The 26,781-nt window shown below is 41.8% G+C and overlaps 1 protein-coding gene across 2 annotated transcripts in view; it reads left to right on the top strand.

Annotated features, from left to right (window-relative positions):
• Nucleotides 1-25,476, top strand: part of INO80 (INO80 complex ATPase subunit) — a 123,335-nt gene extending 97,859 nt beyond the window's left edge. For both annotated transcript variants that reach the window (XM_045822860.1, XM_045822859.1), the window contains 9 exons: nt 1,949-2,043; nt 8,270-8,342; nt 16,227-16,385; nt 17,016-17,118; nt 18,133-18,221; nt 20,374-20,529; nt 20,834-20,993; nt 21,695-21,910; nt 23,889-25,476. In XM_045822860.1, the coding sequence (XP_045678816.1) occupies nt 1,949-2,043; nt 8,270-8,342; nt 16,227-16,385; nt 17,016-17,118; nt 18,133-18,221; nt 20,374-20,529; nt 20,834-20,993; nt 21,695-21,910; nt 23,889-24,106 (1,269 nt within the window). In that variant the 3' untranslated portion in view covers nt 24,107-25,476. The remainder of the gene's footprint in view (nt 1-1,948; nt 2,044-8,269; nt 8,343-16,226; nt 16,386-17,015; nt 17,119-18,132; nt 18,222-20,373; nt 20,530-20,833; nt 20,994-21,694; nt 21,911-23,888) is intronic.
• The last annotated feature ends 1,305 nt before the right edge of the window (nt 25,477-26,781 follow it).

Below are 26,781 nucleotides of genomic sequence, written 5' to 3'. Positions count from 1 at the left end.
TTTGCGAGACTATGTTTGACTAACTAAGCCACCAGTCAGGGCTGAATCTAGGAATGGACGTGGTTACAGTTCTTGAAGAAATTAGGCATTTCTTTCTGGTTGCAAACAGCCTAGACTTTTAGAGAGACAGCCAGAGGAATAGCTTCGGTATAGCCAGAATTGGTAAATGACAGAAATATTAAAATTTCTTTTTTAGCTCAGTCTTTATCTGTTAGCTGTTTTTCTATAGCATAGCGTGACAATGTAGACTTTTCTCTACTTTGCTTTTAACTGCTCTTTCCATGTGCATTTACTTGATTTGAAGGTATTTACTGAAATAGAATCTAAACCTTCTGAAATCCCACTACTCCCCTGGGTGGGAAAGCATAGGCTTAAGCAGTAAACAGCAAAGATTCACTTCTGTTGCCTTAGTAACAGGCTTTCTATAATCAACATTGGTTTCATTATGGTCTAGGACCAATATCTCTGGTGTTGTGTTGACCTTGATATATAAATGATATGTGAAAAGCAAGATCTACAAGAAGATTTCATTCATTCATTGTTCTCACTGAGGTTAGAAGTTCTGGTTTAAAAGGCAAAATAGATCCTTGTAAGAAGCTCACCCTTTGGTTAGAGTCCAAATCTGAGATGTCTGTCTGTATAGTCGCGTTATTTTGTTCTGGATGGCAGCATTCCCTGATTGGATTAGCTGCCAAGTTATAGTGAGCCTTTAAAGACCATCTCCTGCCATCATCATATTCATCTTCTTTCCTGAATTCCACTTTACCCAAAACACCCCTACTCTTCTGCCCTAACACTGTTCCATTATAGGGCTCTACCACTAAATGTGAACTTGAAGTTCACTGTGGCTAAATATTTTCTGCCCCTCTTTGATTATCAGAGTCCTTAGAGAACTACCTGGAAACAGAAAGAAATAGCTTCTACACACACACACACACACACACACACACACACACACACTTATATAAAACACAATGTTGTGTCCTCAATGAACATTGTCAACCAGCTTCACCTCACAGTTACCCAAGCCAGAAAGACTTCTGCCAAGCCATTAAGCAGGTTGGAGCGCTTGCTCTAAGAGCAGGCTGCCACATAACTGCACCAGCCGTACCAAACAGTAGCAGCCTTGTGTGCTGAACTACCCAGCCACCCAAAAGAATTACATACGAGAATTTTGCAATACAAGTTCATATACATAGGCAGCTGTGTTGAATTCTTAATAATAGTTTCTCTGCAATGGACTTTTTGAAATGTAATCCAGTAATCAGCAGCAAATAAAGAGGAAATCAGTGCTCATTTGGACATGATCTATAAAAAGAATTGCAACCTCTAAAAATGGAAATAGGCCTTGACATCTCTTATCCATTCTTAAAAGTTGTGATTCCTTTATACATGATGTCAAAAACATTCTCAGCCATGGAAAGTTACCTTGTCTTCTGTTCATCCTGATGCTTTGGCCTCCCTTAACAGTGATGCATGCTTTGCTGAAAAGGGAAGTTTAGGGTGTAAATTCAAGGACTTTGGTTAGCAAGGATTTGCTGGGGTGAAACACATCAGGTTGAGTGTTATTTACCGAGGGAAAACTAGGTAGTTCATAGCTGTGAGAAACATCTGGTTGGAGACTGAAAAGCCATTTTGGTGTAGAGATTTCATTTTGTTTAAATTGTTTTTCTGGAACCTACAAAAATCTGCAGAAATAAGATTAGTTTTCAAGTTGAAATTGAGGGTGGTTGTAGTCTTTACATTACTTTCGACTTTTACACTTTTGTAGTTAACTCATTCACAAATTAAATTCCTATATTTTTGAGATTGCTTTCTCCTCATTCTGGATATAATGACTTGCTCCTAGTATGGATGAGGTAGAAAGTGGGTAGGTAGATGATTGTGTGAGTTAGAATACAGTAATTTGTATCAGACTGATTTATATCTACTTACTCTTGATTGGCAGGAATATATGGTTTACAGAAAGCATACATACATGAGGCTTGATGGCTCATCGAAGATCTCGGAGAGGCGGGACATGGTTGCTGATTTTCAGAACAGGTAATTTTATTAGGAATTACAAAAATTATCTTTGGTTTTCCTCTAGTGCTGGAGATGATGAGTTTGAAAGACATACCAACACATGTCAGATTGTTAAGTGGTTATGATAGTTCCTGCCATTTTCACTAATTCTGTTTATGACAGTTCAGATCTATGTGTCTGTGGGGGGAGGGGTGAATATTTGGTAATTTTTGTGTTTGAAATCTGTTCTCTTACCAAATCAGTGCCTATTGCTTGGGGCAATAAAGAAATGACTTCTGAGTATGAACAAAGACGCTCCTTATATGGGTAATATGTATGTCGAAAAAAAATCCACTGGGCTATATATTCCTAAATGTTAACAGCGGTTATCTCTGGGTGTTAACTTATAGTTGATTTTAGTTTGTTTGTTTTTTTAATCTTCCTTTTTCCTGCTTTCCCTCTAGCATTTTAGTACAGTGTAGTATGACAGCCTGCAGTAGTGTGCAATCTACTCAACTGGCAGCTCTCAGTTACAGTACCTGATAATGAGCCTATGAAATTTCAAATACTGCCTGCTGGGTGCTGAAGGCTTTCAGAGCCATAATTATCCTAAGTGCAGGTTCTCATTGTAATAAGCAGAGTCTGGTTACTGGTCTCTCCAAGGAGAAAGCCAAGCTATGCTAGTGACAGGTCTGCTGAACTCCATCCTTAATTTTCTTTCTTAAACCTGGAGAACTGAGGAGTAGAGTAGATCTCAATGCCCTATAAATTAGAACATTCTGAATTTCTGGCCTTTAACTTTGTAGACTGTTAATATTTAACTTTTGAGTTCTTGGGAACAAAATTAAGCACATAGCCATCTGTATTTAGGTTATATTGTTTTCATTTCTTTTGGTTTTAATGCATGGTTTACTTCAAATGTAAAATAATTTAGCATAAAACAAATCCATAGTTCAACAAAGAATGTCCTTGACAGTTTTTGCTGTTGCACAGTCCTTTACAGTAGAACACAGGTAAGGAGATATATCCTGATGTGTTGGTTTACAATGTATATTCAACTTCTAAATTGAAACTATACACCTGAATTTAGGTTGCTGTTTGACCAACAGTGGAGGGGAAGATCTACTTTGGACCTATTTCAGTTCATTACCTTGGAGCAACTGTGTACATGGCATAACCTAGCTTCTCACCTAGCAGAACTTATCAGCAGATTTTTTAATTGATTATCTCATATATAAGCATAGTAGTGCCTCCTAGCCCTACCACATTGTTATGCCCCACCCCACCCCACAAAAAAATTTACCAGCTGATCATCATTTCATGATTCTGAAATCAAATGAAACATATTTTCCTTTGTCCTTACCTACTCCAACCTGAGAGCTCCAACAGACAAGAATCTTACCTACAAGATTATAGACTATATGGTTCCCCCAGGGTGCCTTTAATTTCTCCAGGCATGCCAACACCTCTGATGTGGGCACACTGGTATGAGGTGGCATGAGCTGTGTGTTAGAAGAAACACTATTAAGTAATTGGTATTTCACCTACTACTGTTTGTGTTTATTTTTTACTGATATGTTTGATATTATGCATTTGAGGATTTCATTAACACCAAAGCTATTTTTTTCCCAGTAACAATTAGCATTGTCATACACTATAATGAAATGCCTCTTGAGGAAAGTTTGACAAATAATTAATGAAGAAAATAAAAATCATCCACAATCCCACTACTTTTAACATTTTGAAATATTCCTCTATTCTTTAATGTACTGTATTTTGCTGTGTATAATGCACACTTTCTGCCCAAATTTTTTGAGGGAAAATAAGGGTGTGCATTATACATGGGTAGTACCTGAAATGCCTTGTATGTGTTCTCGTGTCTTGTAATTTTTGTTACATAAAATTTCTTGTACCATAATATGTTAAAAAATAAATGCTAAAATTCCTTTATAATACAAAAAATAAGTAAAATAATTAATTCATTCAACTGTAGATGAATTAATTAATTGATTGAAAGGAAAGATTTTTTTTCCCCCTGAAAGTCTGGGCCAAAAACATGGGAGCACATTATACATGGCAAATGTGGTATGTATGTGGTTATATTTACACATTAATGCCATGTAAAGATTGTGTGTCCTGGTTTCTTCTATATCATAAACATTATCATATATAATTTAAAAAGTCTTTGTAATCATTATTTTTAATGACCAGTATTCCATTATACTGGGGGTACTGTAGTTGTTGAAAATGATGAGTGAATATCTTCATTTATAAATCTTTGTTACCAATTTAGATTATTAATATAGATTCCAACAAGGTAAATCACTGAGTGAAGGGATGTGAGTATTTAAGACTTCACATATCATCAGATTGCTTTGTAGAAATTTCTGCTGATTCAGATTCCAGCCAGAGCTATGGTGTGCTGACTTCTGCTGCTTTGGGCTTCTGAGTTGTTGTGCTACAGCTCTTCTAGCTCTCCCAGTTCCCAGAAAACGGGATTGTGAGACCTAGAGCTCAGTATATTTTAGTGACCTTTTAGTGGGGGAAAAATCAATAGATATATCTAATTAATGGCTCCTAAAATCTTTTATTTTGTCATGTTTTCACTTGACAATCTAAAGGAAAGGAAACCAGTGCTTGCGACTAAATAGTCAGGTATGGCATGTTTTAATAATTCTTACAGCACGCTGGTTGAAAATTGCTGTCCTAACCTAATCCAAAAGGTTGAAATCAGGAGAACCTCCTGGAGGATGAGGCATCTGAGCTCAGCCAATCACCTGAGGGCCATGGGGCTGGAAGGAGGAGAGCGACTAGTTAAATATAGTGAAGCAATTATTTGGGCAATCCCAATGACACACAAAAGGTTTTCAAAGTTTAGGTCTAAAAGAAGGATGTTTTCACCATTAAATTGTACTGTTATTTACTTACTAAATATCTTACTTTGCACAGCTTTTCTAGGAAACATTACTTGAGCTTCCAAACCCTACAGCTGAGAGTTACTTAGGGAGCAGTGAGGGGTTTTTTGGTCAACATTTTAATAACCACAATTCTGACATCCTCCGTCTAACATTAGGCAAACTATGAAACAACAGACTAACATTTTTCCTGCGTACATTATGAACTAGATGATTAGAGTTGGGATTATGGCTAAAAAATAATCCCCTATATCTCAGGTATAGAAATGAACTATGCCTATGTTGACCAGAAGTTTATCAGGCCAGACCCCTCTAAATGGGGAGAAAAGTTCTCAACTTACAAATCTGAGTGGCTACAGTAGGCCTGGAGGGAGAAGTAGACAGGTGTTTTTGAAAACAAAAAGGCATGGCTTGCTGGCTGTTTATTATTATTAATGAAAAGACATCAAAAGAAAAAAATTGTAGTTTCAACTGGAAAGCCCTGAGGCTCAAAGGTCAGCCAGAATAAACAAGAACTCCTATAAAAAGCCATTTACATTCCCTTCATACAAGATTTATTTATGAGGGATCCTTCCAGGAAAGAGTCTGACTGAGACTAAAGACTGTTTGGCCAGGATGTCCTGACTGAGCAACATTCAGAACATGTGACCAAGTGCGTGATCCTAGAAGCCATTCACAAGGTCTTTGCTCTGGAGTGCCTTGGCCTTGGCTTCACTGCTTCTTACCCCATGGTATTTGTCAAAGGGACACCACCACCACCACCAAGTATCTGACCACTCAGGCTGTGCCTTTGGGAAACTGTAGAAAAAGTGAGTGCACTTTGGGTTTTTCTCTCTTGGTAAGAGTGTTGTAGAGCTCCAGTGCCGTCTTTTATTCTGGTTCAGCATGCCTTTATTTACTGCAGTCAGCTACATGCCCAGCACTATTTGGGTACTGTGGAGCAGAGTGGCCTCAGGGCGGTCATTAACTAAAGAAGAGTGAGAATGTGACCTAGGCATGTCTTTGCCATATGAATTTCATAGACAACTTGGAAGCCTGGTCTCTAAGGCCTGTTCCATCACAGACCCTGAGTTTGAGACTCCTTTTCAGACCCCTAGAGGGCACCCAAACCATCATGTTGCCTTAAATTTCGCTAATTTATTTTTACCTAGCTTCCTTTCATGAGTGTTTTTTTCTATGTATAGTCCCTGTTTATAAGTGATTTCCACATCTGGGGTCTTTATCTCTCTGACTGTCCAGACTGTGAAAATGACTCATTTTTCTGCCTCTACCATTTCTTTTATTGTAGTTACCCAACTGCCTTCTACCTCCCTCCCTGTCTCACCCCTGTTCCTCAGCCCCCACCCAAGCTCAGGCTCTGGACTTCTATCAGATTTACCAAAAAAGTTCTTGCCATTGGGTGACTCCCATCAGCTCGCACACAAGTATCAGAGAGAAGCCTCTGACCACTGACCCCATCTCTGTATCCACCAAAGCAGGACAAAGAGATGTGTGAGGAAGAGAACCCTTATCAAAGCCAAGAAATTAGTGCAGCCTAGAAAGCTCAGTTTTTATTCAAAGACTGATTATGGTTAAGTATTCTTTTGTAGTCTGTGAGGTATCAAGCTTCCATTTACATCATCCCACATCTATGGGAAATGTGTTTATTAACTGGCAACACCTTTTAACTTTATGGTTTGCCCTGTATGGTTTAATCATAAGATATGATGTGTTATAAATTGTATAAATAAAATTATGAAACATTAAACTTCATGATAAAATTCAAGGATAAACTAGTAGAACTTTCATAACAGTACACTGCTTGTGGAATCATGTCCTACAAGAGACCTCCAGGCATGCTCAGTTTTCTATGCATGCCTCTAGGAAAGTTGTGTTTAATTGAATGCAAATAATGGACAGATTCCACTAGGACCTATCCAGCTTGGTGATTAACCAGGAAGCTTATTTCAAAATAGCTCCTTCTAATACTCATGTTGGCTGTTGATATGTCATCAATTAGTCACTTCAACTGTATTTAGATCATCTCTATTTTATATCCCACAAATACACCGTCAGCAGTCAGGTGACGTTTTCAAGGAAGAATAGCATCAAGGGATGAAAGCGGCCTGATGTCAGTGTGTTTCCATATTTTTTACTTGAAGTCAAAGAATAAAATTTATTTTATGTTAGGATTTGGTACCATACCTGAAATTTCACAAAACAATAGTTTTCCTTATGACCTGTGACGATATACTATATTTTCTAATCTGTTCTACTTATTTCTTTAAATTATTTCTTTAGTCAGTCCAGATCCACCAAATTGATTTCATACACAATGATAGGTGTGATCTGCAATTTGAATAATACCAGTCTAAATGAATTTCCAGTTTTATTTCTCATTATAGTCATGATGGAAAGGGATTAGCAGTTTGATTCAGAGGATGGTAAAGTTTGCTCACCAGTATAACGCAGTCCCTTAGAAATGTTCTAGAAAAGGGCATTGGTGGCAGGAATGTGAAAATGCAAGATAATGTTAAAATATGTTTATGTCATCTGCAAGAACTAGGTTCAGACTGAGCCCCTAAATGTATATGTGTACACAGATACATCTTATAGTGAAAGCCTGCTTTTTGTGATCTGGCATAGCCTTGTTCCTAAAAGATCCTTAATAAATATTTGTTACCTGAATGAGTGACAGTGACACCTACTGGTTTATTTGTAATACTCGGTTTCTTTAAAAGTACGTGGAAACAGAAAACTTTATCTAATCATTTCTCTGTAAAGGCTGTGTTGGCATTGATCAGAAAGTACTTTAATTGTAGTCTGTCTTCATGGATTGATCCTAAGTTCAACTTGAAATGTACACAGAAGTCATGACTTGGCTTTCAATCCTGAGACCTCGGATCATTTTTCTGGGACTAACTTTTCATCTGAAATGAGTGCTTTGAAATCATTAGTACTCAAATTACTGGAAGTTCTAATTATACTGATTTATCTGTCTCCTCTGCATGAACTGTGGATGGCGTGACTTGTTAAAAATATGACTATTAAATTTAAAGAAAGGCCTCTACTTCCATGATAATGTAGTTTTCTGTTATATTTGCTACATGTTTATAATTATATTGCCTGTCAGTCTATATTAATGGGCAAAGTATATCTGCAATTTGGAAGATGATAACCATGATTTGATCTTGGCAACAGAGCACCTTTGTGCAGGGTGTCAAAGGAACATTAGATCAGGCCTAAGCAACCACCAAAACTCTTTCTAGCCCTAAATGTTGTTCTTTATTCAGAGATTCCTCTTTTATGCCACGTGCCACTTTTCTTTTTCAGTTTTTACTCTAAACATACACCTACTTCCTCTTCTGCAGGAATGACATCTTCGTGTTCCTGCTGAGCACACGTGCTGGTGGACTGGGGATCAATCTCACTGCTGCAGATACAGTAAGTCATGAGAGCATGGGATACTAGATGTGCAGGTTTTCTACTGTAAATATGTTTGGTTGGTGTTGCCCTTTCTTTGTATCACAAACTTCTTATTCCTTTGCCCTCAGTTATATTAGACAGTTGTCACACTTTGTCTGGAACAGGAACATTTTAGCTTTCCTTTGGACTTTTCTATCCATTCTGTTGGAATAAATTTTTTATACATTCATTCAGCAGATATTTGGTGCATGCCTACTGTGTGTCTAAACACCTACAGTATGTCACTGAGTAAACACTTGGAGCATGTCACTGAATAAACAGACAAAAAAAAATCAATTTAACCAGGAGCTATAACTGACCAACTCAGAAATGATTGTTTTATTACTCTCATGCATTATTTCACCATAGGAAGAAATCATATTTTTATATCACAAACTTCAAAAGGTGGTTGGAAAGCAATTAAATCGGTAATTAAAATATATATATATAAAAGACATTTCATCAAATGGTCTGTCCTTTCATATCCAATATCCTCAAGGAATACTTTAGCACCTAAAAGGGAGACAATAACATTCCTTTTGAATCTCAATTATTCCTAGGATCCAAATGTTTGTTTGTTGTTGTTTTATTTGTTTTTAGAGAGAAGGGAAAGGGGGAAGGAAGAGATAGAAACATCAGTTAGTTGCCTGTCCCATACCCACAACCCAGGCATGTGCCCTGACCAAGAATCAAACCTGCAACTTTTCAGTTTGCACAGTGATGCCTGACCTACTGAGCCATACCAATCAGGGCAAGATTCAAATGTATTTAATAACATTTTCAGTAATCTTGAGACATAAAAATGCATAAATGGGAAATTGTTTTGCAGAACACATGCCTCTGAAAAATGTCATTTTGTGTGGTGGTTCTGGTGCTTCTCTGTGAAATACAAAGCATCAAAATTCTCACAAGTATGAGGAGGATGCAAACTCTGGAACGTCATAGAGAAATGAAATACAAGGACGGAGAGGCTGTAATAGTCTCACAGCAGAGCTGGAACTAGATCCCATATTTTCCTGTCTCCACTCCTAGGCTTGTGTCCACTCTTTCTTCTTATTGACAATAGCACAGAACTGTCTCCTTTCAAGAATGAAACATTTTGTGATAACAACCATAAGGACTCATCCATACCTTCCTTGGCATTTAAACCTCTTCAGCCCGTTAACCAGGTTGGGACAGGGCCCCAGAGCCTGGGGGTCTAGGGTATAGCTAGGTAGATTCTATGTCTTACGTGCACATCATCAGCCTCAGTCATCTTAAGGGATGTCTGTCTTTGGTGACTGTTTTTACAGGTTTTCTGATGTGGTGATGGCTTGGAGCCATATCAGATAGCAGAAACTTGGCTTTCTCTTTGCCCCTTGCTTCTCTGTAAGCATTTCATACAATTCCAACTTAGTCATACTCTCAATGTGAGTATAAGATTCATTACTTTCTCCTAGCTGATCTTTTGGACTCCCGTCTCAGCCCTCAGCCCCATACCTACTAATTATACCCTTCTTTATTAACCGTGCCACTCCCTTGCTTACAACTAGGGAATCTCCGTCATCTATGGAATAAAGTATAAATTCCTTTGCATGGCATACAAGGTCCTTCATTTTGTGGCCTTTGTCTCTCTTTCCAGCCTAATTGCCAGGCTATTTCCCCTTCTAAAATTTGTGTTACAGCCCTGGCTCGTGTGGCTCAGTGGATTGAGCACTGGCCTGCAAACCGAAAGCTGGTTGGAACCCTGGTCAGGGCACATGCCTGGGTTGCGGGCCAGGTGCCTGGCTGGGGACGTGCAAGAGGAGGCCAATCAGTGTTTCTCTGGCATATTGATGTTTCTCTCCCTCTCTTTCTAAAAGTAAATTAAAATTTTTTTGAATTTGTTTCAGAAATGATTGATTGACTTATAGCTTTCCTGAATACCCCATCCAGTATCTCACTGTTGCATAAACTGTTCCCTTAGAATAGATTGTTCTTCTTCCTCCTGGTAAATTTCAAAACCCCGTTTTTGATCAGGGTTTACTGTGTTATGTGGGCTGGTAAAGCTTCTCTGATAAGATGACATTTGAGCCAAGATCTGAAGAAAGTGAGGAAGTGAGCCAAACATTTATCTGGCAGAAAGAAGAGCATTCCAGGCAGAGGAGATAAATGCAAAGGCCTGAGGTGAGAACATAGTTGGGATAATCAAGCAACAGCAGGCAGCCCTGTGTAGGTGGAACAGAATGAATGAGGAGCAAAGTGATATGAAATGAGTGTTGCAGAAGCAGATCATAGAGGGCTTAGTAGGCCATAGTAAGGATTTTGAGATGGGAGACCACTGGAAGATTAAAACAGAAGAGGAACGTAATTTGGCTTGAGTTTTCAGTGTGTTCTTCTAGCTTAGGGGTGGGGAGAACTATAGGGAGAAAGGTAGAAGCAAGAAGTTCAGTTAGGAGTTAAACACAAGGACTAAAACAGTGAAGGTGGTGAAAAATAGTTGGAATCAGCGTGTATTTGAAAGGCACAGCCAGTGGAGTTCGCTGCTAGAATGGATGTGGGAATAGAGGAGATGTGAAGAGAAGTCTAATTTATTTGACCTGAGCAACTGGAATGATGGAGATACCAGTTACTGATTAAGGGGCATATTGGTGGGGGCTGGGAAGCAGGTTTGATTGGGAGACTCAAAAATTTGGTTTGGGGTGGGTTAGGTTCAAGATTCTTAGCAGACACTAAGTGGCATTGTCACCCAGGCAATAGGGTTTGGAGTTCAAGAGAAAGATTGGGGCAGAAGATGTATTTTGGAATCATCAGGTCAGAGATGACCATTTAAGGCCATGGGGCTGGATAAGTTTATCTCAGGTTTGGTCTATGGTTTCTTAAGGAATAGTCATTCAATTGAGTGATCGAAAAATATGCAGATTTGAGGGGGGCCGAGATCTGCATCCTGCTTCCAGTGTTCATATGGTTTGCTTTATGAGGGTAAGAGCTCCTGCCAGCCACAAAGAACCAAAATAGCCCCCTAACACATAGCTAGAAGAGTAGAAATAGGAATTCCCTATTCATGCTGGGGACTAAAGAGAGGTTCTGAATATTCCAAGTTCCCTATTCCAAAATAATTTACATTTAATTTTGAAAGGAGGGCTTCGGGATTCACTTGTAAATTAAAACCTTCTGGAATACTCAGAAAAATGAGACCACAAATTGAAATGAATTCCTAGGTTATGCTTTGTGTGAAGTCAGGTTATACTCTGTATTATTAGAAAAACAATAGGCCTTACTGCTTGCCTGGCATTTTTCCTTTGTCCCAAGATTTATTTAGCTTTGGAAGATCCCCAGAACCATTTATGGACAAGGAAGAGGTTAGTCAGCCTAAAATGTCAGTAAAAACTCAGTCTGTCATGATTGAGAATGCATATATAAACATGTGTTTATAAACAGTGGGACTCTGGCCCACTCTTAGTAAAAACATGGTTTGAGCATGTGATTAATGGCAGCTGCCCTTTACTAGCTGTGTTGTTCTTTGTGTATTCTTGCTGAAGTAGGGATCTCTCTTCATTTGACTTTGTTTGGTGAGGAGTTGTTGTGACCTGCTCTGTTTGTTTTGTTGGTGTCAGACCTGTTTTAAATGCTTACGTGTAGAGAGATTGAGGAGCTTTTGTTCATTGGTAGCAATGTGCTTTGTCCCTTGAGACAACATGGGACAGTTTTCAGCCCTCCCAAGGGACTGAACTTCCATCCCTTCTCTTGGGGGAGAAAGAGTTCCTTCCACCCTCCAAGTGTTGGTCTATTTTGGGGGGAAGGTGAGGGGTTCCTCTTGAAATTTTCCTGTTTTCCATTTCAGTTACTCATCCCCTGTAACTCCTTCTCATTGACCTATATATAGCTAGTAATCCACCTCACCTGATCTCACCTTCCTGCTGTCGTTCCTGTCCAGTATAGCGTTTACGACTTCATGAAGATGCTAGTAATATATTTGCCCTTAGTCATTGCTGGGTCACGCGTTGTGGATTGACTTGCTTTAATCTTCCTAATTAAGACAGTTGTTCTAATCCTTTCATTGTTACTTGTTTTTCTGTAGAATGCCTCACTGAGTTCCATAAACCTGATTACCAAACACGGAGTCTTCTCAGTCCCACTGTGATTGTCTCCTTGATTCCCCACCCCCACCCCAAGTTTAAGTCATGGTTGATTCGATGTTAATTTTATTGTCAAATGAGATAACCATACATCTAGTTTGGTTTTTAGTTCTCATTCTTCTTTTAGTTTATTAACTTATACATACTTTATACTCTTTTTCCCTGGCTAAGAAGTTTTCCAAATAGAATTTTATGTTATTCTCTCTCCTTCCTAAAACCCCTCACGTTTTTTAATCCATTCAAATGATAAATAGCCACTAAATTTGGTGGGGAGGGTGCATGAAATTCAATTGCAAGCCTATCTCCTTAGGCTTTATTTAATCTTCTTATTTATGAGTTCAAAAGAACCCAAGTTAAATCAGGTTTGGTCGACACTGAGACTTTCAGGAAAAATGTAAATGTTAAGGAAGCACCTATGATGTGATTCATAATATAGAACTCCCCATTATGAATTGGTGCTGAACCAATTCATAGTTGTCCATTCATAGATTTAGTTGTAAATTCATAGATTTAGTTGTCCATTGCCTCAGGCTTGGACAACTAAAAGTTCTGTGTTTTAGGTGTGACATCAGCTCTCCTTTTCCACATTTTGGTATGTTAAGCAAGTAATGTTTCCCCCTAGTCCAGTTAGCGATTTTTTGTTTTGTTTTTGTTTTGTTTTAAGATTTTGTTCATTTATTTTTAGAGAGAGGGGAGGGAGAGAAACATCAACTGGTTGTCTCCTACATGCCCCCCACAACTGGGGACCTAGTCTGTAACCAAGGCCTATGCCCTGGCTGGGAATTGAACCAATGCTTTCAGTTCATAAGCCAATGCTTAATCCACTGAGCCACACCAGCTAGGGCAAGTTGTCTCCTTTTATTAACTATATTCTCTTCTTCTTGAAAGTTTAAACTGGGTTTTCTAGAATTTTGCATATCTTATCGAAGCTCCAAAACTTCCTGTGGTCAGGTTTGCTGTGTTCCTCTACAAGTGAAAGCATTGTGCACTTGAAAATCCTAGGTCTGTGGACATTATGGATTAACAATAAGTTTTCGCTATAATATATTTCTTCAGCAGGCAGTTTGTCATTTTCTCTCCAAGAATTCTATACTAAAACTTGAGGGATCGTACCTCATATAGAAGCAAGACAAAGAGAACACCAGTGGGGTTCTTAATTAGTAGAGGCAAGAGCATTGAAAATGCTGATGCTGCCCTGGCCAGGTTGCTTAGTGGTTGCAGTGTCATCCCGAACACCACAAGGTTGCAACTTCGGTTCCTGGTCAGGGCACGTACCTAGGTTGCATGGATTCATTCCCTAGTTGGGGCATGTTTTGAGAGGCTACTGATTGATGTATCTCACATTGATGTTTCACTCTCTCCCCCTTCGTCTTTCTAAAATCAATAAACATATCCTCAGGTGAGGATTAACAAAAAGGAAATGCTGATGCCTTTTGTTCATCTTCACCTGAAGTCTAAATTCTTCAGAGAATAGAAGAATTGCCTCCATTTTTAATGAAAGAACAAATACATCATTTAGGAATAGTGTTAAGCAATAGGGAAAGCATCATAGAGAAACAGTTTCAAGAGAGACAAATCACTATTCAGTTTACATTTTTAGGCTCTAACTTTGTTTGTTTGTTTTTAAGACTTTATTTATTTTTAGAGATAGGGGAAGGGAGGGAGAAAAAGAGGGAGAGAAACATCTATCACTTGCTTCTTGCACACCCGCAATTGGGGACCTGACCCCGAATCAAACCAGTGACCTTTCAGTTTACAGGCTGATGCTCAACCCACTGAGCCATATGAGCCAGGGTGGCTCTGTTCAGTATTGATCAATCTCCTTAGATGTTCTAGTATCAATCGATTCGTATCTATTGGATTCTAGTTTGCACTGATGGATCTTGTCTGTCCTCTGATAACTGTAGATGGGCAGATATTTTAAATAGTGCCCATGAAATAATTGGACAATTATAGAAGATAGTCAGTGATTAAATGGAAACTTGGACCAGAGTAGGAAATGCAAGGTGTTGTTAATAGAGCAGGTTGTGGGGGAGAGACTTTTAATGCTATTAGCTCAGGCCAGTCTCTTTCTAATTTACAAGATGAAGGAAATGCATAGGGTTTTCGTGAAAATTTAATGAGATGTGTACACACTAGTGCCAGACATATTTTAAGTGCTCAACAGATATTAGCTATTATTATTTCTAATAGAAATTCATGAGGAGTAGCAAAAGGAGACATTGTTATAGGCAGGAGAAATGAGGGAGGCCTTCCTGAACATGGTGAAGCTTGAACAGAATCAAAGGACCAACAGAGAAGAGATGAGTATTCTAGGTCAGAAAATCAGCTTGAGCAAAAAGTGGTACAAACAAGTGAAATACAAGTGAAGAACACTGAAGAGACTCATCTGATGAAAGGGAAATGGTATCTTTGTGTTAGGAAAGAATAGAAGTGAAACTGGCTCAGTGTAGTAGTGCCTGATTATTAAGGGGAGTTTAGACTTGATGTGTTATGGCATAGCTGGTGGAGAGGAGAGTAGTCTGGAATGGTAACCAAAGTAGGCTAAAACCTAGGAAGCACTAGTGAGCTGGTCTGAGAGCATTAGTGAACCAGACATAGGTGGTGAGCACCTAGTCCAGAATAGGGACAGGGATACTATAAAAGAATGGGTTCACTTTTGAAGAAACACTGGCTGGACTTGGTGACTTGATTAAATATAGAGGAGGATGCATGAGGGATGAGGGCCATTTTGAACTGGCTTTCTTGCAAGGGGTCCGCTATGTTGGATGGTGGCCTCAGGACTGAGGACCCAGGAGCCTGTTGGTTTTAGGATCACTTATGGGATGGGAAGGGGGCAGTGTGCTTTGTTGTTGTTAGTTGTTGTTTAGCAAACTAGAGTGGCTTCCAGGGAACTTTTGAACATGTCTTCCCTAGTATTCAAGGGATAAGAGATGACCCTGTTGGTGGGAACCTGAGAATTCAAGAAAGCCACATGTGTCTCATATCACAGTAGGCCTAGTGTGAAAGAGGAGGCTCTCCCATTCCTCACATCCCAGGCCTGCCGCTTATTTGGGCTGTGTAATCTTGGATAAATTCTCTAATTCCTCTGTGCTTCAGTTTCCTTATCTCTAAAATAGGGTCTCGTGCCCTAGCTGGTGTGGCTCAGTGGTTGAGTGCTGGCCTGCAAATCAAAGGGTCACTGGTTCGACTCCCAGACAGGGCACATGCCTCGGTTGTGGGCCAGGTCCCCAGTAAGGGGTGTGCGAGAGGCTATCATACATCGATGTTTCTCTCCCTTTCTGTCTCCCTCTCTTCCCCTCCCTCTAAAAATAAATAAATAAATAAATTTTTAAAATTAAGAAAAAACAAAATGGAGTCTTAATAGTACCTAAAACATAGTGATTATGTGATTTAAGTGTATGATTACACTAAAAGTACCCAGAACAATGACTGGCAAATAGTAAGTTGTAAGTGTTAACTTTTTTTTAAAAGTCACAATCCACTGAATAACACCAGCCAGGGCTAAGGGTTAACTATTAATATTATTGTGGTTCCATCTTTTTAAATGAAAATTTTGGGGGGAAAGTTCATAGTATGTTACTTGCCCAGGGCAAGTGAAGGATTGGCTTGGTTTTATAATGCATACCTGCTCATCTTTATGTTATAGGGAAAAAACCTGGCATCAAACATTGCAAAGAGATGAGAGGCTGGGTAGCTGTCAGAATTCCTGGTTTTATGCTGAGAGTGCCTCAGCCTTTGCTATATTCTTGTCCTGCCTGTACAGGTGATTTTTTATGATAGCGACTGGAACCCCACTGTGGACCAGCAGGCCATGGACAGAGCCCACCGCCTGGGGCAGACAAAGCAGGTTACCGTGTACCGGCTCATCTGTAAAGGCACTATTGAAGAACGCATCTTACAGAGAGCCAAGGAGAAGAGTGAGGTAAGCATGAGGCAAAGGAAGGACTACACTGGTGAATAAAATAGTCCAGTCGCATTGGCTAGACTAAGATTCTTGCCTTTTGTTGGTCTGAAACAGCTACATTTTGGGGGGATAGAAAATAAAATCAGGAGGAAAAAAGAGGAAGAAGAAGAAACAGAAGAACAGGTCCTATGTAGTAGTGATCTCTATTGCCCTGGTTGTTCCTTACTACTTTTCCACCACAACGGTGTTTACATCTTAGGTTTGGCTGTTGTTCTTGTGGAGAGGACCGCAGACATGGCCCGTGTTCGACATACTCTCACATTCAGGGAAGAAGGGATAATATCTGAGCTCTTGCCTAGTTCTCTGAGCCTCTGAATTGTATGCCAAATTTGCTAATTTCCACAGAAATTATTGTTTGTATATTTTTCCCCATTTCGATTATTATTGAATCTTCTAGCTATCAGTTGCCCAAGCAAAGAAGTTCTTATTGTCCTTTCTGTTAGAAATCAGGGAGCCAGTAGGATGAATAAAAAAGAAGTAGGGAATTGAGGGCCCTCACCAGAAGAGTGAGCAGGATGTTTTTCTTTTGGACATTTGCCAAGATAGAATGGATGCCTGGTTATAACATTTTGATCTGCTTTTATATAGATTCAGCGAATGGTGATTTCTGGTGGGAACTTCAAACCAGATACATTGAAACCCAAAGAGGTGGTTAGTCTCCTTCTAGATGATGAAGAATTGGAAAAGAAATGTACGTACCCTAAACCTCTTACGAATGCTCTCTCCTCCCTACAGAAGATGTTTGCCTGGCCCCACACTTCTAAAGAAGGAAGAGGCTCTTGGCTCTGTGCCAGGTGTAGGCGAAGCCAAAGACTATATGGGGAGAAACATTTTTATGTTAATATTTTGTATTAAAACCAAAAGACATGTTATGGATTAGAAGATAAAATTCGCATATATTCTTAAATATGATTTCAAACAAATTTGTACCAGGAAGGCTATATCCCTAGACTCCTCAGCAGTAATATATTTACTTTGTTCTGCCCAGAGAAATCTTTTTATGAAGATGGAGAAGTGCACTGCTTTACCATACAAACCATTCTCCCATTTATATCTGGCTCTTGAGAACAATGGGTTTCACACTCACCTTGTGAGCTTCTGAGGACTTCTGCGGCATCGCATGAGAAAATGCATTGAAGCTCCTGTCTTGTGTGCTCACATTTGCCACCACTTTCTAAAAACATTTCGGAATTCAAAAGCACACTTGATGGCGTAGCTCAGTGGATTGATCACGGGCTGCAAACCAAAGTGTCACAGGTTCGATTCCCAGTCAGGGTACATGCCTGGGTTGCAGGTCATGACCCTCAGCAACCGCACATTGATGTTTCTCTCTCTCTCTCTCTTTCTCTCTCCCTTCTCTCTCTAAAAATAAATAAATAAAATCTTAAAAAAAAAAGCACACTTGACCTGTGCAGCGCAGAGCTGTTGAAAGACTGAAAAAAAGGAAAAAGAATAAAGGCAAGAAGGCAAGGAAAGGCCTATAATAATTAAACTGAATCATGGTTGGAACCAAAAACAGCCTGTTACGAATCTAAAAACTTGGTTCCTTCTCCAAGTTAGAAAACTACAAGTTATCTGCCTTGGACAGATAGAAGTGTTACTTTGGGATATAAATATCAAATGATATGGCCACTTCAGTTTCAAAGAATGAGGATTGTGATTGCCCCAGGTATTTCATCAGAACTTTTTTTTATTTTCCTGATAGTAAGATTGCGGCAAGAAGAGAAACGGCAGCAGGAAGAAACTAATCGAGTCAAAGAGCGCAAGCGCAAGCGGGAAAAATATGCAGAGAAGGTACCTCAGACTTGGGGTGGCTGACAAGGACTGAAGGGAAGAGCTGGGTGGTACTTACAAAGAGGCTTCAGAGTACATGTCTTGTCATCTCGGTTGCTGGTTGGTTATCCAGCTCAGCTGCGTGTGATACGTAGCAGTTCTGTGCTTCTTGACATTTGATGAGAAATGCAGCCGCGGTAGGCCTGTACTCCCCACACAAACTCACCCTGTCTGTAGTCACGTGTAATGATGGAAGCCGTCTGTCAGGGTGTTAAACAAAATTATAAGGCTAATGTGGGTAAGATAGATGCCACATTATTAGATTCCACAGAATCTTAGAAAGAACTTCAGGGGTCATTAGATCTAGTCCTTCTACCATGATTCTGCTAATGTATCACAGTGTCCTCTACTGTTGGAAAAATACATCTCTGGCCAGTTTAGTTCTGTACATCTCTTTTTCTCCAATTTATGCCAAGGTTTTGAGCTGTTTTTGTCTCCCTTCTGACATTTCTGCTTGAGCCCACCAGGCTAACTGCAGAGTAGAAAGTAGTTCCCCCACATTTCTCCCTATCTTGCTGTTTCTGCTAAAGTATTATATTAGTAATCCTTATCCCCAGTCCTCCTTGACATGTAAATCTGATGTGAGGCCCTCCGGACTTGTTCTTATTTCGGGAGTTAGCCCATTAGTTCTGACTGGATTCCAGGACTTATACATCCAAGAATCAGTGGTTTAGAACTACTTTACTACATTCTAGAAGTTATTTTTCCTGGTGGGTCTGCCCTGCCTTTGGGTTGCACTGCCTTTCTCCTCTTCCCCAACCCTGGTGTAGCCCCCTCTTGAACAAGTTAGCCCCCTGAGCTTCAGGCATTTCTGTAGCCCTGGGCCCTCGAGTCTGACAGTTGCATGTGCCTCATTTCCTTGGACTGTTTGGTTTATCTGAAGCATATTGCTTATCCAGCCACATGTTAAAGTTTGTTTTCAGTGAAGGTCAGCTTCTTCCCCTTACCCACACTTGTATTGGACCTCATGTCCAACCATATGACCTTGATGGTCGGCAACCTAGAAGCCTACGTATATTACATGCTCATCTTCCAGTAGATACACTGACTGTGTTTTAAAGTCCACACCCTCAGTTGTACCTTCTGCTAAGCAGAACTATTACCAGCCTGAAGAATGCCCCTGGTACTCACTATAGTTATAAACCTGAGAAGTCCCAGGAATGAAGGATCATGTTCCTCTTAGCCTGGGCTGCCTTCTCTACCCAGTTCCTCAGATTCCCTTTTATGACTCCACCCTCACATCTCTAACCCATTACTTAATACTATTTAGTATTGAAATAGCTTTAACACTCACAAAATTATCAAAGGAAAAAAGATGTTTTTTTCATCCAGGACATTGTAGGGTTTACTAGGTTAGCATCAAATGCCATCCCTGATCTGAGCATAAAAGTTTCAGATAAATACCCAGTGATAATATAAGCTACACAAAGGTATACCATATTAATCCTAATGGAGGTGTAGAAACAAAGGCAGTTAGGTACAGTAGGTGGATATGGTCCCCAGAATTCTCCAAGTACATTGTGTGACTGATTCCAGGTCTCTAGTCTGTGACAGAGCCCTACTGAACTTGATTCTAGAAATCTTTAAGTATAGCTCAGTCACTCAACTCTCAAGCTTTTACATGTAAATTGAGGAAATAATGACAAAATCTACTATTCCTTGGGTATAGTAAGAACCTTCGTTCTTATGCATATTTAAAAAGAAGGCAGAGTAAAAATAGATGTACAGAAAATATACTAAAGACATTAGCCCTCCTTCTTACAAGACTGCATCAGTTCAACCCCTGTTCATTGTGGCTGCTTGGACGCACCACAGGCTGGCTGTGCACTTTGACCCATGAGGAGTGGGCTTGGTGCAGCTGTGGTTTGGTGCGACTGGCCTGCCTTTCAGTCTGTGTTATTGTGGCAGAACATACACAAACTCTTATAAAGCCATCCTTTCCTCCTTTCGTACAAGGTTTTTCCTTAAAAATACACTAATTGCAAAAAATGAAATGTAGAAGTTTACAAAGTCAAGTTTCTATCATTAATTTTGTCTCTGACTCCACTTTTTTTTTTTTTTTTGGTGCCTATCTACATGATTTGTCCATACTTCTTGTTTTGTATGTTTCCAGAAGAAAAAGGAAGATGAATTGGATGGAAAGCGGAGAAAGGAGGGTGTGAATTTGGTGATCCCATTTGTTCCCTCGGCTGATAACTCCAACCTCTCAGCTGATGGGGACGACTCCTTCATTAGCGTGGACTCAGCCATGCCCAGCCCTTTCAGTGAGGTGAGGCTCCTGTTAGGCGCCTTCATCACAGCGGGGGAACTGTCCTGACCTTGTAGGCTTTGCTTCTCCTGGAGTCCTCCTGCCTTTTAGAAGGGGGTTGCACATGGAATCCATAAGGAAAAAAGCAAATGAGAACAGGCTGGCTTCTCTGGAATCAAAGCAGGGTATGTAATCCTCAGGAGTGAAGCCAGGCAGGAGAGGGAAATAGTGGCTGGACCTCAGGAACACACCCTCAGTGGGTCAAAGGGCCAGGGGCTGTGGGCACAAGGACTAGTGGTGGTGGTCTTCATCCTTCCTCCTCTAGATCTCCATCAGCAGTGAGCTGCACACCGGCTCCATTCCCCCTGACGAGAGCAGCAGTGACATGCTGGTCATCGTGGATGACCCAGCCTCTTCAGCCCCTCAGTCTCGAGCCACCAACTCTCCCGCTTCCATAACAGGCTCTGTCTCAGACACCATGAATGGTAAGTGATGCTGCTGCTCTGTAGGACTTGGACCTGGTCCACTGCCTCAAGAAAAGCATTGGTTTAGATGTGAGATAAGGTCTTGATTCCTTCTAGGATAATGGTGTTTTCTACTTTCTTTAAAGAAGCATGGCATGGAGCAAAGAGAATTTGTTGGCTCATTCTTTCATTAGCCCTGTCAGAGTGAAAAGAAGAAAGAAGGTTTAAGGAAAGCAAAATGATAACTTTGTAAAGCTTCAAACTTCTTTGTTTTCTTTCATACCTCACCCTTATTTTTGCTGGTTTAGCTAGCTTTTCGGGCCCTTCCTCACTTTATTCTGTAGGGCCCAGTGTTGGTACTGTTTGAGGAGCTCTAAGTTTAAAACTTGGGAGTCGAAGGTGACTCTCTGAGGCATACACACATTGTAGAGTGTGGGTGGGCATCGGGCAGCCAGTCCCCAGCGTTCATTTAGTGATGATCTCATTTAGAGAAGAGATTCGGGAATAATGGAACCATTCTTGAGGAGTCAGCCTGTTTTAGCTGTCCAGAAGTCTTACTAACTCTTTGTGAGTTGGTGGCCCAGCCACTAAATGAGGACACAGACTTCCCTTAAGGTCCTGAAACAAACACCCTTAAAGCCAGCCTTCCCTGTCAGGGGAAGATTCTGTTAACATATGAAGAAATTGACTTTATTTTCCTTTTGGCCCATTTGTTTCCATAGGAATTTCGATTCAGGAAATGCCAGCTGCAGGACGTGGTCACTCAGCCCGAAGCCGAGGCCGCCCTAAGGGTTCAGGAAGCACAGCCAAAGGAACAGGGAAGGGCCGAAGCAGAAAGTCCACTGCAGGCAGTGCTGCCGCAATGGCAGGAGCCAAAGCGGGGGCTGCGGCAGCCTCTGCAGCCGCCTATGCAGCATACGGGTACAACGTGTCTAAAGGTATGGAGGCCCAGGGGGCTGTGCAGGCTCCATGCTGGTCAGGCGCAGTCTGGAGCCCTGTTGAACATTCTGCAGGTAGAGCAGGTACAACACGTGCAGGCCAAGGAAGCTGTTTTCAAGACCCCATGTGGGGCTCTGCTTCTGTGTGGAACAGTCCTGACTCCCCTTGTCCTGCGAGGTGGAAGGATCTGTGAAAAGGCAGAGATGAATATGTGGACTATACTACTTTAAACAGTCAGAATTTTTCCTGCTTTGAGAACTAATGTTTTTTCTGAGACCCATATTTCAGTAATTGCATTTCAGTAGTCCAGGCTAGCATACTTAACATTTACCTGGCAGTGTGATCCATCACCTTGGGCACTCAGTGCCATGCCGAGCAGCATAACACATGGACCCTGCTCTTGAGTGTATGACAGCAGTGAGGAGAAGCTGTACATGGAATGTGTTTAACAGCAGTACAGGGCAATATACGTGTACTGAGTGAAAAAAGGGAGAGAGGCCGAATTGTGGTTGTAGACCAGAAGGAGGAACGATGGACCTGAAGACAAAGTAGCCAGACGGTGGTTCAGAAAGAAGGAGAAGGATGCCAGGGATTTGGACTGGCGACAGAGTGATGGTGGTGACGAGGCATGTTGGGGGCCACCAAGCAGATCAGTCAGGCTACATTAAAGAGGAGTCGTGGGAATCAAGATTAGCAGGACAAGACCTGGTAAGCAGGCATTTATCAGGGGTATGACACGGGGCTCTGGAAGATTTAAGAAGGGAAGTGGCTGTTGTGGCCATGACAGGTGGAGGATAGTTACAGCGATGGAATGTAGGGCTCCGAGATGGTAGAAGGGGGACCCCTGTTTACAGACCTCTGGACCCATTTAAAACATGGGCTTAGTGTTTAGTTCATAGGGCTTTTGTGGCAAAGAAGGGCATATGGAAGAGAGAATGCTCAGTGTTAGTCACCTACCCTTTCTCCTGCTGCAGGAGTGTTGGCTTTCACTTATTTGTTCATTCAGCAAATGTGAAGATAAGAGCCTAGGCCACTATTTCTTAACTCTGATCACATCTGTGGAAAACAGCAATCTTGCCAGGATCTCACCCACGGATGGGCAGAAAATGACACTCATCAGGCTTTCTCCTGGAGACCTGACCTGAGAAGGGGGCTGGAGGGCAGGGGGGCCAACAAGGAGTAGTTTCAAAAGAACAATCAGCAGTGCTCGGTAACTGGAAATGGAAAGCAAGGGAAGGACCTACTTCAGGGATTACTTGCAGTTCTGCTGTGAATGAGAAAATATGTTGGCCCAACACACACTTAGAGTTCTTTCTAGCAAAGTAAAACCAGTGCACAAGAAACCATCGAAATACCATTTTAGACAGTGTGCTATCAGATGTAAGGGGATTTGCCTCATACAAGGAAAGAAGAGTTCGCTGTTGCCCCAGAAGCCATCACTGAAGACAAGACATTGGAACTGGGTCCTTGAGGTGGCAGGGCTCGGAGAACAGTGCCAGGAGAACCATGCGAGTGTGAACACAGGACAGAGTGGGCAGCCTCGTGCCCTCTGACTGGACTGGGGAGTGGAGAACATCCTCTGAAATTAATAAGCAGCTAATCACAAGTGGTGTCCCAGGTTGAAAGAAGGAATGTCAGAAAGTGCACAAGTGCCTAGTAAATTAGAGCTCACCCTCGCCCTCAGCTCACCCACACTGGTAATGTGTGCTCCATCCTTGAACGCCAAGGTGCTGTCTTACTCCCTGTTGATGCGGTAATGTAGAGAGGCCTGGGCAAGTGTTGTATTTCTCTTAAAAATACATCCCTCTTACTGGAAAAAAAAAGTTGACAAAGCAAGCAAATATGCTAAGAAGAGCAGGGAGGGTTCCCCATGACCTCTCTTCCAGCCCAGATGTCAATAAAATAACCAAGGTCAGGCCCTGAGGCAGCTCAGACAGGATGGTGCTTACACTCTTGTTTTTCACTCCGTCCCCACAGGAATCTCTGCCAGCAGTCCTCTGCAGACATCTATGGTTCGGCCTGCTGGCCTTGCTGACTTTGGACCTTCAAGCGCCTCTTCTCCCTTGAGTTCTCCTTTGAGCAAAGGAAATAATGTTCCTGGGACTCCCAAGAGCCTCCACTTGACCAGCAGCCTAGCCCCAGACTCCCTGGTCCGGAAACAAGGCAAAGGCACCAACCCGTCTGGAGGACAGTAACCACCTGGGCCCTCCAGCTTCCTTCAGCCAAACCACATGCTAGAGTTCTGGCCTGCAAATGGTCTTTGGATGGCTTGCCCAGTGCGCATCTCACAGGTCAGAGGGCAGAGATGACCAGTTGCAGCAAGTGAAGGACAGGCAGGTGGTTAGTGTGAGCACTTTTATCACCTGTGTCTCAAGAGGAGTGCTCGGGGGTTGCCTGTTGGAAGAAGGCCCAAGGACAGGGATCAACCCTGTAGCATCTCAGATGAACTTTAGAGCCACGTCTTAAACCTCATACTGAGGAAGGACCATCCACAGACCGCCCCCTGTGGATGCTCAGGCACGCTCTCCATTCCCATTCCGCTCTTCAGCTCTGGTCATGTCCCTTGCAAAGGCTCCACAAGTGCGATGAAGAGCCTTCCACAGTGGAAACTTCTTTCAGGGCTGGGATTTCCTATAGGGCTAGGAAGGGAGGAAATCATGTATCTGGCATCCCCAGTCTTTGGGCAGCTCCCCGGGTCTCCAAATGCCATTCATCAGATGGTCACGGCTAAAGAGAGCAATGAGTACAAACAAAGGTAGTGGCTTGTGAGGGCAACTGACCGCTAGAGGAAGCATGCCTGAAGGCAGTTGTTTTCCTAGCATTTTCTTCCCTGTCCTGCATGGTTCACACCAGAGAACCTCCAGGTTCCACCAGCAACGGTAGCAGCAGCTCCCACCTTGGGACTCCCAGAAGCCAGTAAAGAGACCAGGAGCCACCTCAATCAGCAGGACATCCTCACTGCCCCTCCTACGGACTCCCCTTGCCCTTCCTGAATGCACAGTCTCCCCACCCTTGCCCTTCAGCCCCCCGCTTGGCTGTATGCACTGTCTGTATTGCACTGAGAAAGGAAGGGACAGCAGGAGTGAGGAGGAGAGGATGGAGAGAGGGCAAGCTCGGCACCCACCCTCCCAGCCTGGGGCCACCTGAGGCCACTTCCCTCCAAGAGAGGCAAAGGGGTGGTGTGACGAGGGAGGCATTTCTGCCTGCCCCCAGCCTGATGTTCCTGGTGGAGCAGGTGCTTCCGGGCGAGCCAGCCTCTAATTTGCACACCTGAAAATCGCGGAATTGAGTTTAGATAGATTGATTTTTAAAACTTTTTTTGGAGTAGGGGTGGTAGGGGAATCATTTAATTTAAATCATTAAGATTCCTCTGCCCAAACCCAGACTCCTGTGTACAGAAGCTATTTAGAGGGAATCAGAAAAATGCCAAGCCTTTTTTCTCTTTGAATGTGCTGTCTATTTTTATAACTGAACTTGTACATATGTATAAAGAGAGACACATCTTTCTTTTACTAACTGGAGAAAAAAATCTTAAATAAAATGGAGTGAGATAATTTTATGTAAATCGGGGTGTCTGTGGTCTTTACGGTGATCCCTCCGTGGAGGCTTTGGGGCTCTTGACGGGGGTGGGTGGCAGGATGAAGGGGAGACATCCCCCCATTGTTCCTGTGGTCAGGCAGGACAGGGATCAGTGGGACAAGGATGTCCCCGTGGTGTTTCCTCAGTGGCATTTTTAATGGTGTTTAGGGATGTGCCTGACATGCCCAAAGCCAAGGCACTGGGGGTGTGGGCTCATTAGGACTCAGGGTCTAGACTCCAGAACTTAGGTATGAGCAGCTTGGCTCGCCCACCCCGAGGCAGTTACATGGCGGTAATACTGACAGGCTTTCTCCTAACCGCAGGTGACAGGTTATCCTGGCAGTCTGCAGTACAGGGTGGGGCAAAAGTAGGTTCACAGTTTTCCATATGGAAAACAATACAGTAGTTAATAAACAATAATACAAGAATAAACTGTTTCACGTACTCACAACTATAAACCTACTTTTGTCCACCCTATATATAAAATCTCCAACTAATAGGAACTTCATGGTCCCAATTTCTAAAACTGATGTGTGTGCAAATACATGTGTACAACTCAGGAACCAGACCACTTGAAGTCCCAGCACACACTCACTGTGTGTGGGTCATGTAAGCCAATAGAAATGCAGTAAGTCTCCTGATGTTGATAGATTCTTAAAAGCTGAAACTTCAGGCAAAATGAGTGTAAGAAAACCAATTTTACCATAAGCTAATTGATAAAAACAAAGGGTCACCAGTTTGATTCTCTGTCAGCGCACATGCCTGGGTTGCAAGCCAGGTCCTCAGTTAGGGGTGCGTGAAGGGCAACCACACATTGATGTTTCTCTCCCTCTCGCCTCCTCCCTTCCCCTCTCTCTAAAAATAAATACATAAATAAAACCTTGAGGGAAAAGTTCCTATAGCAAAACAAACTTACAAAGACCCAAAATATTTTTATATTAAACATTGGAATAAATGTGAGCTGTACATATGTTTAATGAAAAGTAAGATAAGATACTGGTGGCTGGAGCCTGTCCCAGTAGCTCAGGGCACAAGGGGGAGTCAACCCTGGACAGGACACCCTTCCATCAAAGGGCCTACTCACTCAGACTGGGACAACCTAGGCCACAGGTGGCAAACAAGGCCCATGGGCTGAATCCAGCCGTCTACCTTGTTTTATCCAACCCAGCACCTTGTTTCTACCCAGCAGCAGCACCGAGCTCTCACTTAACTGTTAAGGAGTAGTTACATTTATACAGTCCTAAAATTACATTTGGCCTTTTGAAGGCAACCTCGAGGCTGATGTGGCCCC

The sequence above is a fragment of the Phyllostomus hastatus genome, unplaced genomic scaffold (genome assembly GCF_019186645.2).
Source record: "Phyllostomus hastatus isolate PE091 unplaced genomic scaffold, TTU_PhHast_1.1 phas_scaffold_501, whole genome shotgun sequence".
In the NCBI taxonomy this organism is placed as follows: Eukaryota; Metazoa; Chordata; class Mammalia; order Chiroptera; family Phyllostomidae; genus Phyllostomus; species Phyllostomus hastatus.
This window is presented reverse-complemented; position numbering and strand designations above follow the sequence as displayed.